This window comes from Chrysemys picta, chromosome 1, assembly GCF_011386835.1.
Source record: "Chrysemys picta bellii isolate R12L10 chromosome 1, ASM1138683v2, whole genome shotgun sequence".
In the NCBI taxonomy this organism is placed as follows: Eukaryota; Metazoa; Chordata; order Testudines; family Emydidae; genus Chrysemys; species Chrysemys picta.
Genome location: NC_088791.1, coordinates 101,020,680 through 101,039,233, shown reverse-complemented (window position 1 = coordinate 101,039,233; position 18,554 = coordinate 101,020,680). Strand labels below are relative to the sequence as shown.

At 42.3% G+C, this 18,554-nt stretch overlaps 1 protein-coding gene across 5 annotated transcripts in view; it reads right to left on the bottom strand.

Annotated features, from left to right (window-relative positions):
* The window catches only part of NT5DC3 (5'-nucleotidase domain containing 3), a 58,619-nt gene that overhangs the window by 34,471 nt on the left and 5,594 nt on the right, over positions 1–18,554 (bottom strand). For 4 of the 5 annotated variants that reach the window (XM_042845497.2, XM_008177012.4, XM_042845496.2 and 1 more), the window contains exons 2-6: positions 13,075–13,259; positions 11,311–11,385; positions 10,750–10,805; positions 3,484–3,574; positions 1,616–1,753 (exon numbers count right to left, since the gene is read on the bottom strand). In XM_042845497.2, the coding sequence (XP_042701431.1) occupies positions 1,616–1,753; positions 3,484–3,574; positions 10,750–10,805; positions 11,311–11,385; positions 13,075–13,259 (545 nt within the window). Of the gene's footprint in view, positions 1–1,615; positions 1,754–3,483; positions 3,575–10,749; positions 10,806–11,310; positions 11,386–13,074; positions 13,260–15,796; positions 15,968–18,554 lie in introns of all 5 variants that reach the window. The other variant, XM_065565219.1, reaches the window with a different exon arrangement.

Genomic DNA, 18,554 nt, shown 5'->3' with positions numbered 1-18,554 from the left:
AAAGATCGAAACAGCACTCATAAAGAGTCTTTCAAATATGAAAAGCCCGGTCACAGTACAATGTCTGTATGTTGCTTTAATAGCAATTAATTTATCTGATCTATGATCTTTATTTCCCCTAAAAACAATGTTACCATGTTATCTTCACTATTTGCACGTCACTACTACGCTAAGAATAAGATTATACTCCAAGATAGGATCATTTTCATACTTCCCAGACGTTTGAAACTTAGTGCAACAGAAGCTTTACATAAGTGAGGATTGCAATATAGCACCCTTCAGGGTAATGTGGGCCTAAGGCCCTTAACGGAGTGCTAGTCAGAACAGATTTTTGTTGACCTTCAGAGTGACACACATTCCTTTTCTCCTGAGGAAACTAAAGTCTTAGAGTGCCTCAAATTAGGATCACTCCCAACTAGCTTGTCATTTAATGAGAGAGATTTATGAGTAGATGAAATAAGCTAAAAGTTTAAACAAAGAAACAAAAAAGAACTCAGAAGGATTTTGGCTGCTTTCCTCTGCTTGAGCTATGCCAGAGCCTTCCTGGTGGAACAGTATTACTGCCATTTTGTTACTGGTGTGGCTACACACCAGGACTTGGATAACACTATGGGCTATCTAAAATATTTTTAGAAGGGAGATAAAGCAAAGATTTATCTATTTATACTAAGGCAGAATCTAGAGAAAAAAACTGGAGCTTTGGGAAACCTTCAGAACTTCTCAAAAAAGATGGAAGCCCGACAATGTCAAAAGAATTACGTGTGAGCTAAAGAGTTTGTTAAAAAATGTTTCTTGTCTAATGGAGAAAGGTGACAGAATGCACACAAACATGGCACAACATCACAGCTGGAGGTTTTTACCTTAGAATTGTAATACTGGACTAGATACAAGAAAAGTAGTGTTTAAAAACAAAAAAAATCCTAACTTTTTTTATATTTTAAAATTTAATTGGGCTAGAGATGGCAGAATCACCATCAGGCTGTTCCAGACAGGAGATGTCCAGGACTTTTTTCTGGTCCTACATTACATCATGACATTTCTCTTTTCCTCTTTCAAAATTAAGTTTTTAGATACCTCACAAGGAGTCAGGAGAGTTGAGTTGCTCAACTTTTTGCTGCCTGAGGACACGCACCCAAAAAAAAAAAAAAAAAAAATTGAGGAAACATACATGGACACTTTAAACTGAGTTCCTAATGGCCCTTCTGTTCCTTGCTGGCAGGGAATATCTAATAGCATAGCTTCACATGCTGATTCAGCCAAATATTTTTCACATGGAAGTGAGTCTTATTTCTATACCCTTTCCCATTCTCCTCTCAACCCAGATCAACAGACATACACAAACCCACCCCCACCCCCAAAAAATATACTAGAATTTTAATAAAAAAGGTTTCAAAAAGATTTCAAGTTAAGGATTTTCAAGGTCTACCATCTATTTCATAGGTTTTTGCAGTTCTTATTGCAATGCACTGTTCTGTAAGAAACTGGAGCTCCATAACAAGCTGAGATTATTTTTTTGTCTAGTTCTGTAAAGCAGAACCAAAGGGGGTTGAAACTTCTTTGAGTTGTCATAAAAGAAAGGCGTAATTATGTAGGTGCCTGTACATCTCATTCGTACCTTGACATCTTTGTACAAATGAACAGGTTCATAATCTATGTTGTTTTTCAGAAAATATTCATTCACACAAGAGAGGAGAGTCATCTCTGGTAATGAAAATATATCCATGAACTGCTTCATTGTTTTTCCATGTGAACTCTGCAAATAAGGACAGAAATATTTACCAAAACTAAATCCTATAAATCCAACATTTTGGATTCATTGCCAAATTTTTATTTTTTTACTATTGGCATTTTATTGCTGCAGAATTCTGTTTGCAGTAATAAAAGGGAAAACCCACACATCAATATGATAAAGTTAGAAGCATTCTGCTTTTAATTTAAGGACCAGTAATTCCATCTAGGATTACCACCACATTTTTACAAGCTATGTGTTTAAATAATGATATCATGTGAAATCTCCCAGAACCCTTTGTCTAGAATTTTGCAGTCTGCTTCTCCTTTCATTGCACAGGCTAAAGACAACTAAGGAACCTGTTTATACAGGCTTAGGTTATGTCTACACTTAAAACACTACAGCAGCACAGTTGTAGTACTGCACCTACAGTGCCATAGTGTTTTAAGTGTAGATACTCACTACAACAACAGGAAGTATTTTCCCATCACTGTAGTTAATCCACCTCCCCAAGAGGCAGTAGCAAGATGAATGGAAGAATTCTTCCATCAGCCTAGCAATGTCTACACCGGTGGTTGAGTTGGCTTACCTATGTCTCTTGAGGGGCCTGGGTTATTCACGTCCCTGAGAGAGGTAGCTATGCTGATGCAAGTTTTCAGTGCAGACCAGCCATAAGACTCAAAATATTTTGTTTCCTTCAAGTGGTTATTGAAGAGAAGTGGTAAAAAGCAATAAAGGTTTTGTAACCACAAAACCAGGAACATAAATTCTTCCAGGACATAAAAGCTAAACACCATTTTAAATTTCCCAACACTTGAGAAAACCTAATAGAGAAGTAAATAAACCCAACCGCTCCCAAAAGGCCCACACACAGAGAGCAAATGGGTATGTTTTGCTTGGGGTTGTATGGAGGCTAAGCCCAGAAAAATGAGACTACAATGAGACTACAATGCTATGAAGGATGTAAAACAAAACATTCAGGTCCTGCCTCTACACTACCACGCAAGGGACCAGATTTGAGAGAGTCTCGTTTTTAAATTCTTTGGGCTGAGAACAAATGGGAACACAGAGGAAGAATACTCAGCACCAGGAGTTGAGGGAGAAGTACCTTGCACTGCTCTAGAGAGCTTTCTGGTTGATTTAGGGGCAACACTCATAGGCCCCCAAAGAACTCAAACACATCCCTTCTTGGCTGAAGGAAGGCACAGTGGCTTGGTGCCAAATAGGAAGGTGATAGACCCACCATAGAGGGCACCACCCTCCTCACATAGTAAAATTCTAACTGAAAGCTTCCTCTTGGCAATGTCTTTTTGGTGTCCCCATCCCAACCTTTCTAGCAAACAAGTCTATGCAGCAGTCAGATGTACCATGAGCTAAACCTTCGTGCCAACCAGGAAGAAAGATGGTCTTGCAGTTAAAGTACTGGATGAGGACTCAAAAGATCTGGGTTTTTTACAGCACTGCCACAGACTTCCTGTGAGACACCTGACAAGTGACTTAATCTTTCTAGGCCTCTAGTCCCCATGAGGGCGATAAACTTTTCTCCCCCTCTTTGTCTTGTCTATTTCAATTGTGAACTCTTCAAGGCAGGGATTGTCTCTTACTATGTGTTTGTACAGCACCTAGTACAACGGGGCCCCTAAGCATGAATGTAACAAATATTAGCAGGAACATTTTGAAAATATGAAACAAGTCAGTGGCGCATATGGGGTTTCAGTTAGTAAGTTTTAAACAGAAGTAGTTTGGGTTTTTACCTTTCCATAAAAGTCACTCATTTGTTCCAAGGGGACATGGGAACCATCATACATTGCAATGACTTCTTCATCTGGGACGACACTGAGGCCTCTGGCAATAACAATATTAGTTTCAGTTTAAAAATCCAACCAGAAATTTCAGGTAATTATTGTATGACAGCCTGACTACGTATACAAACTCAGTTCTTGAACTTCTTAAAATACCAATACTATCCGATGGTTTCCCATAAGAAACACCTTGGTCTGCAATTTAAGAAAGACCGTCTTGCTAACTTCCAAAACAAGTAGCATTTCTTCAAACTGACACACATGAAACTCATTCCAGCTTTTAAAGTTTTTTATTTCTTCAAAAAAGTGAATTAATTAGTCTCCATTAAAACTTTGCCTCCAAGGCTTGTAAAGTGCAGTTACAGCTTCTAGTTTCTCAATAAAATGTAATTCCCTCTCTGCTTTTGTTTCACGAGGCACAGATGATGCAATAGTGTTTAACCAGATTATTCTGCAGTGTGACCTTGAAGGACAGAGGCCAAAAAATGCAACCTTCTTAACTGAGGTAATAACCAGATTTCTTTTTAACCCTAATATAGTTAAGTCTCATTGAGTTGAAATTATAATTAAGGAACTGTGACAAACATGTTAGATATGAAATCATAATACAGAGGGGAAAAGGAGGTCTATATTTGTCCCCAACATATTTGTACCAGCCATTAGATAGCTAATTTCCCAACCACCACCACTTACAGTATTGAACACCTTTTACTGAGTATCTCAGGCCTGGTCTACACTACGATTTTAGGTCGAATTTAGCAGCGTTACCTCGATTTAAGCCTGGACCCGTCCACACGACGAAGCCCTTTTTTTCGACTTAAAGGGCTCTTTAAATCGATTTCTTTAATCCACCTCCGACGAAGGGATTAGCGCTGAAACCGGCCTTTCCGGGTCGGATTTGGGGTAGTGGGGACGCAATTCGACGGTATTGGCCTCCGGGAGCTATCCCAGAGTGCTCCATTGTGACCGCTCTGGACAGCACTCTCAACTCAGATGCACTGGCCAGGTAGACAGGAAAAGGCCCGCAAAATTTTGAATTTCCTGTTTGCCCAGCATGGTGGAGAGCCCAGGTGAACACGCAGAGCTCATCAGTAGAGGTAACCATGATGGAGTCCCAGAATCGCAAAAGAGCTCCAGCATGGACCGAACGGGAGGTACGGGATCTGCTCGCCATATGGGGAGACGAATCAGTGCTAGCTGAACTCCGTAGCAGTAAACGAAATGCCAAAACATTAGAAAAAGTCTCAAAGGGCATGAAGGACAGAGACCATAACAGGGATGCACAGCAGTGCCGCGTGAAAATTAAGGAGCTAAGGCAAGCCTACCACAAAGCCAGAGAGGCAAACGGAAGGTCCGGGGCAGAGCCGCAGACATGCCGCTTCTACGCTGAACTGCATGCCATACTAGGAGATGCAGCCACCACTACCCCAACCCTGTGCTTTGACTCCGTCAATGGAGAATCACGAAACATGGAAGCGGGTTTTGGGGACGAGGAAGATGATGATGAAGACATTGAAGATAGCTCACAGCAAGGAAGCGGAGAAACCGGTTTCCCCAACAGCCAGGATACGTTTTTCACCCTGGACCTGGAACCAGTAACCCCCAAACCCACCCAAGGCGTGCTCCCAGACCCTGAGGGCACACAAGGCACCTCTGGTGAGTGTACCTTTGTAAATATTACACATGGTTTAAAAGCAAGCATGTTTAATGATTAATTTGCCCTGGCATTCGCGGCCAGTACAGCTACTGGAAAAGTCTGTTAATGTGTATGGGGATGGAGCAGAAATCCTCCAGGGACATCTCCAGAAAGCTCTCCTTGATATACTCCCAAAGCCTTTGCAAAAGGTTTCTGGGGAGGGCTGCCTTATTCTGTCCTCCATGGTAGGACACTTTACCATGCCAGGCCATGCATAACAAAGCATGGCAGTGTATGGTCCCGGTGTTTGCTGACATGCAGACAACATCCATTCCTTATCTCTCTTTGTTATCCTCAGGAGAGTGATATCATTCACGGTCACCTGGTTGAAATAGGGTGATTTTATTAAGGGGACGTTCAGAGGTGCCTGTTCCTGCTCTGCTGAACAGAAATGTTCACCGCTGTTAGTGATCATCCCAGATAATTGGGTGTGAGGGGGATTAGTTGGGTTTGTGCTGCACGTTAACCCGGAAACCACAGCCCCTCCTTTTAAATTGCAAACGCATTTTAAATGGCCAACCCAACAGCTGCTTGGTATGGGAAATGAGGGCGCTGCTGTTTGAAACCATTCCCACGTTATGAAGGGTAAAAAAGCCAAAAGACTGTGGCTTACCATGGCTGCCTGCAAGCCGAATTCTGTTGCCTGGCACTGCGTGAGTGATTTCTCACACCAAACCGGCAGGCCCTCAATATAAGAGGAAAAATGCGACCTTGTAACGAAAGCACATGTGCTGTGTAATGTGAACAGCAAGATTTCACGTGAAAGAGTGTACCCATTGTTCTCTAAAATATGTCTTTTTAACTACCACCTCTCCCTTCTCCTCCACCAGCTGCAAATGTTTCTCCTTCGCAGAGGCTAGTGAAGATTAGAAGGCGAAAACGGCGCACTCGGGATGACATGTTCTCGGAGCTACAGATGTCCTCCCACACTGACAGAGCACAGCAGAATGCGTGGAGGCAGACAATGTCAGAGTGCAGAAAAGCACAATATGAACGCGAGGAGAGGTGGCGGGCTGAATCGCGGGCTGAAGAGAGCAAGTGGCGGGCTGAAGAGGATAGGTGGCGTCAGCTTGCTGACAGAAGGCAAGAGTCGATGCTCCGGCTGCTGGAGCATCAAAATGATATGCTCCAGCGTATGGTTGAGCTGCAAGAAAGGCAGCAGGAGAACAGACTGCCGCTACAGCCCCTGTGTAACCAACAGCCCTCCTCCCCAAGTTCCATTGCCTCCTCACCCAGATGCCCAAGAACGCGGTGAGGGGGCTTCCGGCCACCCAGCCACTCCACCCCAGAGGATTGCCCAAGCAACAGAAGGCTGGCCTTCAATAAGTTTTAAAGTGCAGTGTGTCCTTGACCTTATCTCCTCCCCCACCCCACCCTGCACTTCCCTCCTCCTCCACCCCTCCCAGGCTACCTTGGCAGTCATCCCCCTATTTGTGTGATGAATTAATAAAGAATGCATGAATGTGAAGTAACAATGACTTTATTGCCTCTGCAAGCGGCGCTCAAAGCGGGGAGGGGAGGGTGGTTAGCTTACAGGGAAGTAGAGTGAACCGAGGGGGTGGTCATCAAGAAGAAACAAACAGAACTTTCACACCATAGCCTGGCCAGTCATGAAACTGGTTTTCAAAGCTTCTCTGATGCGCACCGCACCCTGCTGTGCTCTTCTAACCACCCTGGTGTCTGACTGGACGTAATCAGCGACCAGGCAATTTGCCTCAACCTCCCACCCCACCATAAGTGTCTTCCCCTTACTCTCACAGATATTGTGGAGTGCACAGCAAGCAGCAATAACAATGGGAATATTGGTTTCGCTGAGGTCTATCCGAGCCAGTAAACTGCGCCAGCATGCTTTTAAACGTCCAAATGCACATTCTACCACCATTCTGCACTTGCTCAGCCTATAGTTGAACAGGTCCTGACTACTGTCCAGGCTGCCTGTGTATGGCTTCATGAGCCATGGCATTAAGGGGTAGGCTGGGTCCCCAAGGATAACGATAGGCATTTCAACATCCCCAACGGTTATTTTCTGGTCTGGGAAGAAAGTCCCTTCCTGCAGCTTTTGAAACAGACCAGAGTTCCTGAAGACACGAGCATCATACACCTTTCCCGGCCATCCCACATTGATGTTAGTGAAATGTCCCTTGTGATCCACCAGTGCTTGCAGCACCATTGAAAAGTACCCCTTGCGGTTTATGTACTCGCTGGCTTGGTGCTCCGGTGCCAAGATAGGGATATGGGTTCCATCTATCGCCTCACCACAGTTAGGGAATCATATTGCAGCAAAGCCATCCACTATGACCTGCATGTTTCCCAGAATCACTACCCTTGATACCAGCAGCTCTTTGATTGCGTTGGCTACTTGGATCATAGCAGCCCCCACAGTAGATTTACCCACTCCAAATTGATTCTCGACTGACCGGTAGCTGTCTGGCGATGCAAGCTTCCACAGGGCTATCGCCACTCGCTTCTCAAATGTGAGGGCTGCTCTCATCTTGGTATTCTGGCTCTTCAGGGCAGGGGAAAGCAACTCACAAAGTTCCATGAAAGTGCCCTTACGCATGCGAAAGTTTCGCAGCCACTGGGAATCGTCCCACACCTGCAACACTATGCAGTCCCACCAGTCTGTGTTTGTTTCCCTGGCCCAGAATTGGCATTACACGGCATCAACCTGCCCCATTAACACCATGATTTGCACATTGCTGGGGCCCGTACTTTGTGAGAGGTCTATGTCTATGTCTATTTCCTCATCACTCTCCTCGCTGTGCTGCCGTCGCCTCCTCGCCTGGTTTTGCCTTGGCAGGTTCTGGTCCTGCATATACTCCAGGATAATGTGTGTGGTGTTTAAAGTGCTCATAATTGCCACGGTGATCTGAGCGGGCTCCATGATCCCAGTGCTATGGCGTCTGGGCTGAAAAAAGGCGCGAAACGATTGTCTGCCGTTGCTTTCATGGGAGGGAGGGTGGGGCCTGACGACATGTACCCAGAATCACCCGCGACACTGTTTTTGCCCCATCAGGCATAGGGATCTCAACCCAGAATTCCAATGGGCGGCAGAGACTGCGGGAACTGTGGGATAGCTACCACAGTGCAACGCTCCGGAAGTCGACACTAGCCTCGGTACTGTGGACACAGTCCGTCGACTTAATGCACTTAGAACATTTTTTGTGGGGACACACACAATCGACCTTATAAAAACAATTTCTAAACAACCGACTTCTATAAATTCAACCTAATTTCGTAGTGTAGACATACCCTCAGAGTACTTCAGACATATTAGTAAACTTACAACGCATACCCCCCACCCCATAGGAAGAACTAGTGAGAAAAGATAGTCTCGTGGTTAAAAAAATGGGAATGAAAATCAGGACATCTGGATTTCTGGATCCGTCACAGATTTCTTGTAGTACCTGATGTAAATCAGGTGAATTCTGCACCTCAGATTCCTCATCTTACCTGCTTTAGAGGTGTCGTGAGGCATAAACATTAGTTTTTAAAAAGCAACTTGAGATTCTAAGAATACTCCAGATAGAAAGTACTATAAGAAATGTGAAGTATTCTTTATCATCATCCATTTTACAGTATGGCTAATCAAACAGAAACAAAGAAGTTGTATTACACCTTAGGCAAATAATGTGTCAGTAACAGATCCAAGAACATGAATCATGAATTCTGTCTAACTTCCAGATGAGTCTGCCAAATATCATTGGAGTATCGCAAAACAGACCTTTTGTGAATCATGATATATTTATTTAATAACAAGACTACCTGTAGACGGTAGATATTTGTTAAGTGCATGTTCAGAGGTACTATTTATATCATTTTTGAGACAGCACGGAGGAGTGTGCTCAATTATGAGCGTGGAAGAAAAGTTTAACATCAGCTTTGCCAATGGATCCATTTTATCACCATAGTTGGCAGGTCAGCTGTGTACATATGGGGTTTCTTTTACCCTGTTCAGAGTAAAGCTACATGGCATGATAGACAGAACACCATGGCTGGCCTACACTTCTGCTGGTGTACTATAGTACAGTTACAGTAAGCATTGGTGGAATGGCACCAGTGTAAGGACTGCAGGAAATCTTCATGCAGACAAGGCTAAAAGATGGCAAGGGCATGCCTAACTCTGAGTACACCTACTGATTTATATAAATATGCAAACTGTGTGTGAGAAGGCGATATACTGCACAGCTATGTGATAAATGAAATCATGATGCACCTTTAACCACTTCACCTATCCTCTAATCCAGCCAGCTAGCATTTACTTCAATATTCCAAACCTATGGAAAGCTTCATACAGCTGCCTTTTTAGAAATATAAAATAAAATCAACCTGTCAAACACATCTCCTCCTTCTCTCCCTAGAAGTACACCAGCCCAGGACTATAAGAATAAGCAAGATCCTGGGCATGTGCATTTTTTCTGTACACAGAAGTGTTATGACTAAGATCTGTTGTTATCCCACTGTACCGCTGGAATAGATTTGGGAGCCTGAAAACCCGGCCTTAAATTCATTGTATAAAGGTCTTTCTTTTTGGAACTGAAGGTTCTGGTTTTTATTTATATACCTTTGTAGAGAGGAGTTTCCCAGCTTCCAAGTGGGAAGCTGCAGTTATAGAAGGCACCCCAAGATAGACTCTGAGGACTTGATGTGTTGCATATCAGAACACATGAGGAGGTGATTAGAAGGTTTAGTGGTACTCTGATAACTTATAACACACATTGATTTGATACTTCAAGTATCAATATGATGGCTGCATTAAAACCTTTATATCACACACACCATCTTCTATTTTCTCATATATACGAGAGACTCTACCATAATAGAACGTAAGAACTGCCATACTGAGCCAAACCAACAGTCCATCTAGCCCAGCAGCCTTCTCCAACAGAAGGCCAGTAATGGAGTTTCAGGGGGAGTGAACAGATTATCTAGTAAAAGTACTATAATGATCTACCTACCAAGTATATTGTTAACTGGCACAAAAAAACATACACAGAGGGAAGTTCTGAAGCTGGAATATGACCTAACATCTATAGATTTTTCTTAAAGGGAACATTTGATGGTACACATTCCAAATACAATGCATTTTTCCCTATGCTACTGTAGGTACATAATGTTAACTTTTTTGTGGGAATACCCATATCATAATAGAGAGAATCTCGAGGTGCATCTCTCCCTCCTCATTTGAGATTGCAGTGTCCCTGCGGCAACAACTCACATAGAAATCTAACACTGTAGAAGCATTGAGTGTATTTTTAGCTGTTTTTTAATGAAAGTTAGCAGCTGGGGACAAGGTGCTGAGTCAGCACCATATGACCAGCCAGCTCTCCATAGAGAATCCCTTCTTCTAGTTCAGCCAGTAAAGAGCACACCTGTGTCCATGCCTTCCAGTAGACGACTACACAATATACACTGTACTACATTGCTACTGGCCTGACTCTTCAATGTGCTTTCAGAGGAGCATCCAGTGGATTCAGAAACACGAGTGTGTTTTATATCAACTAAGCAATAATTCCACCTACCTATATACTGTTCCCAATTGAATATAGTGAAAAGCATCAATCTTCATCAATAATGCCTTGAACAAAAACAAAAATTTCAGACAATTTACATTTCATAAAAGCAGTCTTATATACAGTTATAAAAGCTATAACCATTTTATCTGTCACAAGGAGTAAGACTTTCTTGCTCAGATACGGATGAATTTTACAAGAATTTCAATTAGAAATTCTTTGTAAAGAGCCGCAGAGTATTTTGTCAAAGGATTTTATTCAGAGCTTGTAAAAACCACTAGAAACTGTATTATTCAGATGACATGGGATTACAATAATGAAGAAATAACTTTCCCTAACAATACTGGCATATTTGTGTTTATTCTCTTCCAACTTGATTTGTCATAAAAGCCTTGACGAAACCGCTCTTTAAAACAATTCAAGCTGTCACAAACATAAGGGGAAAAAAAGAACAAAGGGCCTACATGTCAGCACAAGGTAAAACCTTTGATGACATTTATAAAATGCAATATTTATGTTCATAATCTATGTATTCAGCACCACATAACTCACCACATCATTTATACCTACCCGATGTACATCATAATGAAGTCCTCTTATTGCAAAATTGGGATCATAATCATACTTCCTTATTTCTGCGGGATACTAAGAATAAAAAGTGAGGGTTAATTTAAACTATTTACACACCCCAATACATTTCTTTTTCCAATTCTAAAAAGCTTAACTTCCCATATGTCACTTTTAGCATTCACTCAAGTACGCCCTTCAACACGCTGGTGATGTACATGTGAAAGTATCTACAACTCACATACAAGAATGGGAAGAACACCTGGAAAAAAAAATCTATGGCTCAAATCTTCAAATGTGAGTGACTAAAGTTAGGCACCTAAGGAAAAGTGGCCCAATTTGCACAGAGGATAAGCACATGCAGCACCCACTAGCTTCTGTGACATTTCTAAGTATTCGTCACCTCTGAAAATTGGACTAAAGAAAAACAAATACCTTTAGACACCTGTGCTCAAAAGTTTTGGCCCAAATTTTCAAAACCTTTCTAAAATTAAAAACTTGGGCTTTCTTATTGTCCTTAGCATGAAAGGTTCACATACAGTTCATTATGCAGCAACAGGCCAATATATCAAAACAAAAGTTTGACTTGAAGCATTAGAGCTAAAGACACTCAGATAAGTGGCCTGATTCCAAGGTTTCACCCCTTGTGAAATCTTATCTGGATCATTAATTTAGATTGGATTTGATTAATATATATATTAATCAAAAATTTAGTAAAGTTGATTATTCCAGGGATAATATCTATTCATTTGATGTTTACTTTTAAATATAGTTCCAGATTCCATGCTGCCTACATCAGGATTTTCAATTTTTATTTATCCTAGCCAGATTACATTTTAGTGACAAAAATGAGCCATCTTTTAAATTGACTGAGATAGGATGATATGGCCTCTGTCACCTAAAAGCTTCACCTGCAGGGTAATTCTGATGCTACAGTACATAGAGGTCAATAAAAATGCAGCTAGAGAGAGACTGGAGTTAGAGAGAGTTGTTTTCCCTTGGGTTGAAAAAATATATTCCTATGGGAAACTATATCTCCCAACAGGTGGCTTCAAGCATTACATCATATTGTAAGTGATTACTGTTACCCATAGGAGACTAGTTTCCAATTTCAAGCTACTACTACAAGCATGCAACCCCACTGCTACTGCAATGTGTCAGTTTCTATTACAAAAATGACACCGAATACAATTTGCTAACTTATGCTGCAGAAGTTTCAACCAAAATGTTGCAGAATTTGAGGGGTGCTAAGTTTTGTGTGTTTATGGTACCTATGAAGTTTTAAGTTTGTTTGTTAATCCAGAGATATTTATAGACATTTATGTATAGCTGTTAACCTTTGGACTGAAATACAGGAATGGAAATGCCCAATGCTACAATGTCCATTCAGTCCAGGTTAGGGTTTGTAAAATATTCCAAATGGACACTAATAATAATTGCATTCATAACAGTGCAGTAAGAGAATTCTGCTTATAATACAGCCAATTTAAGTATCCTCATACCTGCAAGATGTCTCTGCTAACTGACTGACAGATACAAGAACGGAGTAGTCCTTCCAGTTCCTGGACTGTCTCCACTCTGCACATTACTGCAGCTGACACTGAACGAGGAACTTTGTGGTCTGTAAGCAGCTGCTGCACAAGATGTACCAAAAGAGAGCCAACTGGGGACCAAGCCATTAGGAGATGTACAAAGCTTCTCTCAACTAGCAGCTGCTCATAGCATTCATACAAATAAAGGTGCATACTGTTATTTCATTCATCTTACCCGATGCTCATTAATGAGAAGATCTCGGGCAGCATTATAGATCAAAGTGTGCAGATGTTTGGAATAAAAGACCAATGTGTAGTCATAATCAAAGCCATAGATTTCAATGTCTGATAGACTCATTTCATTGTTGGTAAAAATAGCATCTGGATTCAGCAAATTACTCATAATTGAAGGAACCAAGTCTGAAGAAAATAAAAAAATTGGAGTTAGTATTCCAGCCTTATACGAAGCATAAAATCAAACCCTATGCATATTATATTTTAAATTTGACAGTTATCATTAGATATTTGTAATGACAGAGTTACTGGTCCAGTAGATAAGGGACAAGCTGTAGATGTGATACATCTTGATTTTAGTAAGGCTTTTGACACAGTGCCACCTGACATTCTCAAAAGCAAACTAGGGAAATGCAGTATAGATGAAATTACTATCCAGTGGGTGCACAACTGATTGAAAGATCATATTCAAAAAGTTCAGGAGTACTTGTGGCACCTTATTTATTAATTTATAAATTAATAACAAATTTATTAGAGCATAAGCTTTCGTGGACTACAGCCCACTTCTTCTTCCACGAAAGCTTATGCTCTAATAAATTTGTTAGTCTCTAAGGTGCCACAAGTGACTGCCACACTTAAGGAAAGATGTAGACAAACTAGAGAGAGTCCAGGGGAGAGCAACAAAGAATGACAAAAGGTTTAGATTAACTGACCTATGAGGAAAGGTTAAAAAACCCTGGGCACATTTAGTCTTGAGAAAAGACAACTGAGGAGCGACCTGAAAGCAGTCTACAAATGTGTTAAGGGCTGTTATAATGAGGATGGTGATCAATTGTTCTCCATGTCCACTGACGGTAGGACAAGAAGCAATGGACTTAATCTGCAGTAAGTGAAATTTAGGTTAGATATTGGGGGGGGGGACTTTCTACCTACAAAAGTTAAGCACCGGAATAGGCTTCCAAGGGAGGTTGTGGAATCCCTATGATTGGAGGTTTCTAAGAATGGGTTAGGCAAATGCCTGTCAGGGATGGTCTAGGTTTATTTGGTCCTGCCTCAGCACAAGGGGCTGGACTTGATGACTTCTCGAGGTCTCTTCCAGCCCTATATTTCTATGATTCTACAAATATAAGTACGTGTTGATGGAAGCTAGTAAGCCATTTCACTTTAATATGCAGACTTTAATATGGTGAAACAACGATAATCAATAGGACACAGTAATACCAGATACAAAATATACAGGAATGACACAGCAAGTCACTCTGGTGGGGGAGCGGCAATATTTGTGAAAGAAAGCAGCGAGTCAAATATAGTAAAAAGTTTTAAATGAATTAAACTGTACCATAGAATCTCTATGGATAAAAATTCCATGCTACAATAACAAAAGCATAGCAGTAGGAATATACTACTAATCACCTGACCAGGATAGTGACAGTGATTGCGAAATCACTCAGGGAGACCAGAGAGGCTACAAAAACAGAAAACCCAGGAATAACAGGATTTGAACTATTTCTGTATTGACTGGGTATATGTCACCTTCGGATGGGATGCAATAATAAAATTTCTAGACACCATTAATGACTGCTTCTCGAAGCAGCTACTCCTGGAACCCACAAGGGGAGAGGCCAGTCTTGATTTAGTCCTCATGGGAACACAGGATCTGGTCCAAGAGGTGAAAATAACAGAACTGCTTGGTAATAGCAACCATAATGTAATTAAATTTAACATCCTTACAGTGGGAAAAATACCAAAGAAACCTACCATAGTAGCATTTTTTTAAGTTAAAAGAGAACCACACAAAAATAAGAAAGCTAGTTAAATGGAGATTAAAAGGAACAGTCACAGGAGTGAAATGCCTGCAAGCTGCATGGAAACTATTTAAAAACACCATAACAGAGGCTCAAACATATACCCCAATTTTTTTTTAAGTAAGGACTAAAAAAAATGCCCCCATGGCTAAATACCAGAATAAAAGAAGTGGTTAGAAGCATAAAGGCATCCTTTAAAAACTGGAAGTAAAAATCCCACAGAGGAAAACAGAAAGGAGCATAAACTCTGGGAAATCAAATGTACAAATATAATCATGCAGGCCAACAAAGAATTTGAAGAGCAACTAGCAAAAGACATACAAACTAATAGCAAAAAAAAAATTAAGTACATCAGAAGCAGAATTAAGTACACCTGCCAAACAATCAGCGGGGCCACTAGACAATCAAGGTACTAAAGGAGCACTCAAGGAAGACAAGACCATTGCAGAGAAGCTCAGTGAATTCTTTGCATTGGTCTTCACTGCAGAGGATATGAGGGAGATTCCCACACCTGAGCCATTCTTTTTAGGTGACAAATCTGAGAAACTGGCCCAGATAGAGGTATCTATAGAAGAAGTTTTGGAACAAAATAATAAATTTAAGTCATCAGGACTAAATGGTATTCACCCAAGAGTTCTGAAGGAACTCAAATATGAAATTGCAGAATTGTTAACTGTGGTGTGTAACCTATTGCTTAACTCAGATTCTGCACCAGATGACTGGGGGATAGCTAATGTAATGCTGATTTTTTAAAGATTCTAGAGGTGATTCTGGCATTTCCAGGCCAGTTAATCTAACTTCAGTACCAAGCAAATTGGTTGAAGCTACAGTAGTGAACAGAATTATCAGACAAATATATGAACGTGATACAATGGAGAAGAGTCAACACAGTTTTTGTAAATGGAAACCATGTCTCACCAATCTATTAGAATTCTTGAGGGGGTCAATAAACATGTGGGCAAGGGTGATCCAGTGGATATAGTGTACTTGGACTTTCAGAAAGCCTTTGACAAGGTCCCACACCAAAGGCTCTTAAAGCAAAATAAGCAGTCATGGGATAACAGGGAAGGTCCTCTCATGGATCAGTAACTGGTTAAGAAATACGAAAACAAAAGGTAGAAATAAACGGTCCAGTTTTCATAACAGAAAGAGGTAAATATGGGGGGGTGGGTCCACAAAGATCTGTACTGGGTTCTGTGCTGTACAACATATTCATAAGTGATCTGGAAAAAGGGGTAAATGGTGAGGTGGCAAAGTTTGCAGACAATACAAAATTACTCAAAATAGTTAAGTTCAAAGCTGACTGCAAATTGTTACAAAAGAATCTCTCAAAACTGGGTGACTGGGCAACAAAATGACAGATGAAATACAATGTTTATAAGTGCAAAGTAATGAACATTGGAAAAAATAATCCCATAATATATACAAAGTATTAGGGTCTAAATCAGCTGCTATCTCAAAAAAGATCTTTGAGTCATCAGGGATAGTTGTCTGAAAACATCTACTCAATGTTCAGCAGTAGTCAAAAAGATTAACAGAATGTTAGGAACAAATAGGAAAGGGATAGATAGTAGACAGAAAATAGCTATCATAATGCCACTATATAAATCCATGGTACATCCACATCTTGAATACTGTGTGCAGTTCCGATCACCCGATCTCAAAAAAGATATATTAAAATTGGAAAAGGTACAGGAAGTCAACAAAAATGATTGGGGGTATGGAGCAGCTTCACATGAGGAGAGATTAAAAGATTAAGATGGTTCATTAAAAAAAAAAAGATGACTAAGGAAGGATAGGATAGAAGTCTATTAAATCATGAATGGTGCAGAGAAAGTAAATAGGGAAGTGTTACTTACCCCTTCCCAGAACACAAAATCCAATGAAATTAATCGGCAGCAAGTTGAAAACAAACATAAGTACCTCTTCAAACAACACACAATCATAAAATCATAGGACTGGAAGGGATCTTGAGAGGTCATCTTGTCCAGTCCCCTGCACTCATGGCAGGACTAAGTATTATCTAGACCAGGGGTCACCAACCAGTATATAGCGATCGACTGGTCGATCCTGGAGCCTCTGACAGTCGATCACGATCTCTGGCCACTAAAAGTCCGGTGGCACAGTGGAGCTACCTCCCTGCCTGCCTTGGCCCTGCACTGCTCCCAGAAGCAGCCGCAAGGTCCCTGCGGCCCCTGGAGGAGGGGGAAGCAGGGATCTCCACCCTCTACCCCTCCCTGCAGGCATTGCCCCCGCAGCTCCCATTGGTCAGGAACGGGGAACTGTGGCCAATGGGAGCTGCGGGGGTAATGCCTGTAGGGAGGGGTAGCGCATGGAGACCCCTGCTTCCCCCTCCCCCAGGGGCCACAGGAACCTGGCAGCCACTTCTGGGAGCAGCGCAGGGCTGGGGCAGGCAGGGAGCATGCCTTAGCCCCGCTGCACCGCCGACTGGGAGTCGCCCGCTGTAAGCACCACCCAGCAGGAACTCTCACCCAGCCCCCTGCCCCAGCCCTGAGCCCCTTCCCAAAGCCAGCACCCCAAACCTCCTCCTGCACCCCAATCTCCTGCCCTAGCCCTGAGCCCCCTCCCGGAGCCAGCACTCTGTACCCCCTCCTGTACCCCAACCCCTGCCCCAGCCCTGAGCCCCCTCCCAGAGCTAGCACCCCATAGCCCATCCTGCACCCCAATCTCCTGCCCCAGCCCTGAGCCCCCTCCCGGAGCCAGCACCCTGTACCCCCTCCTGCACCCCAACCCCCTGCCCCAGGCTCAGCCCGAAGCCCCCTCCCACATTCTGAACCCCTTGGCCCCAGCCCAGAGTCCACACCCCCTCCCACCCCCCAACTTCCTGCCCCAGCCCGGTGAAAGTGAGTGACGGTGGAGGAGAGCAAGCAATGGAGGGAGGGGAGAATGGGGTGAACAGGGCGGGGCCTCGGGGAAAAGGCGGGGTAGATCCTGGGTTGCACTTAAATTCAAAAAGTGATCTTGTGCATAAAAGGGTTGGAGACCACTGATCTAGACCATCCCTGACAGGTGTTTGTCTAACCTGCTCTTAAACCTCCCTAGGCAATTTATTCCAGTGCTTAACCACCCTGAGAGGAAATTTTTCCTAATGTCCAACCTAAGCCTCCCTTGCTGCAATTTAAGCCTGTTGCTTCTTGTCCTATCCTCAGAAGTTAAAGAGAACAATTTTCTCCCTCCTCCTTGTAACAACCTTTTATGTACTTGAACCAGTGGAACTCATTGCCAGGGGATGTTGTGAAGGCCAAAAATATAACTGGGATCAAAAAAAAATTAGCTAAGTTCACGGAGGATAGGTCCATCAATAGCTATTAGCCAAAATGGTCAGGGACACAACCCCATGTTCTGGGTGTCCCTAAGCCTCCGACTGCCAGAAGCTTGGACAGGACAATAAGGGATGGATCACTTGATAATTGCCCTGTTCTGTTCATTCCCTCTGAAGCATCTGGCACTGGCCACTGTCAGAAGACAGGATACTGAGCTAGCTGGACCAGTGGTCTGACCCAGTATGGCCATTCTTACATTAAATCTCAACCTGGAACAAAGAAAAATGCTGTCTATAATTTTATTAAGATGTTTGACTACCCATAATATTAAATACACACACATTTGCGTCGGCTACTACTTTCGAAGTAAGAAAAATATTTGTTTCAGGATA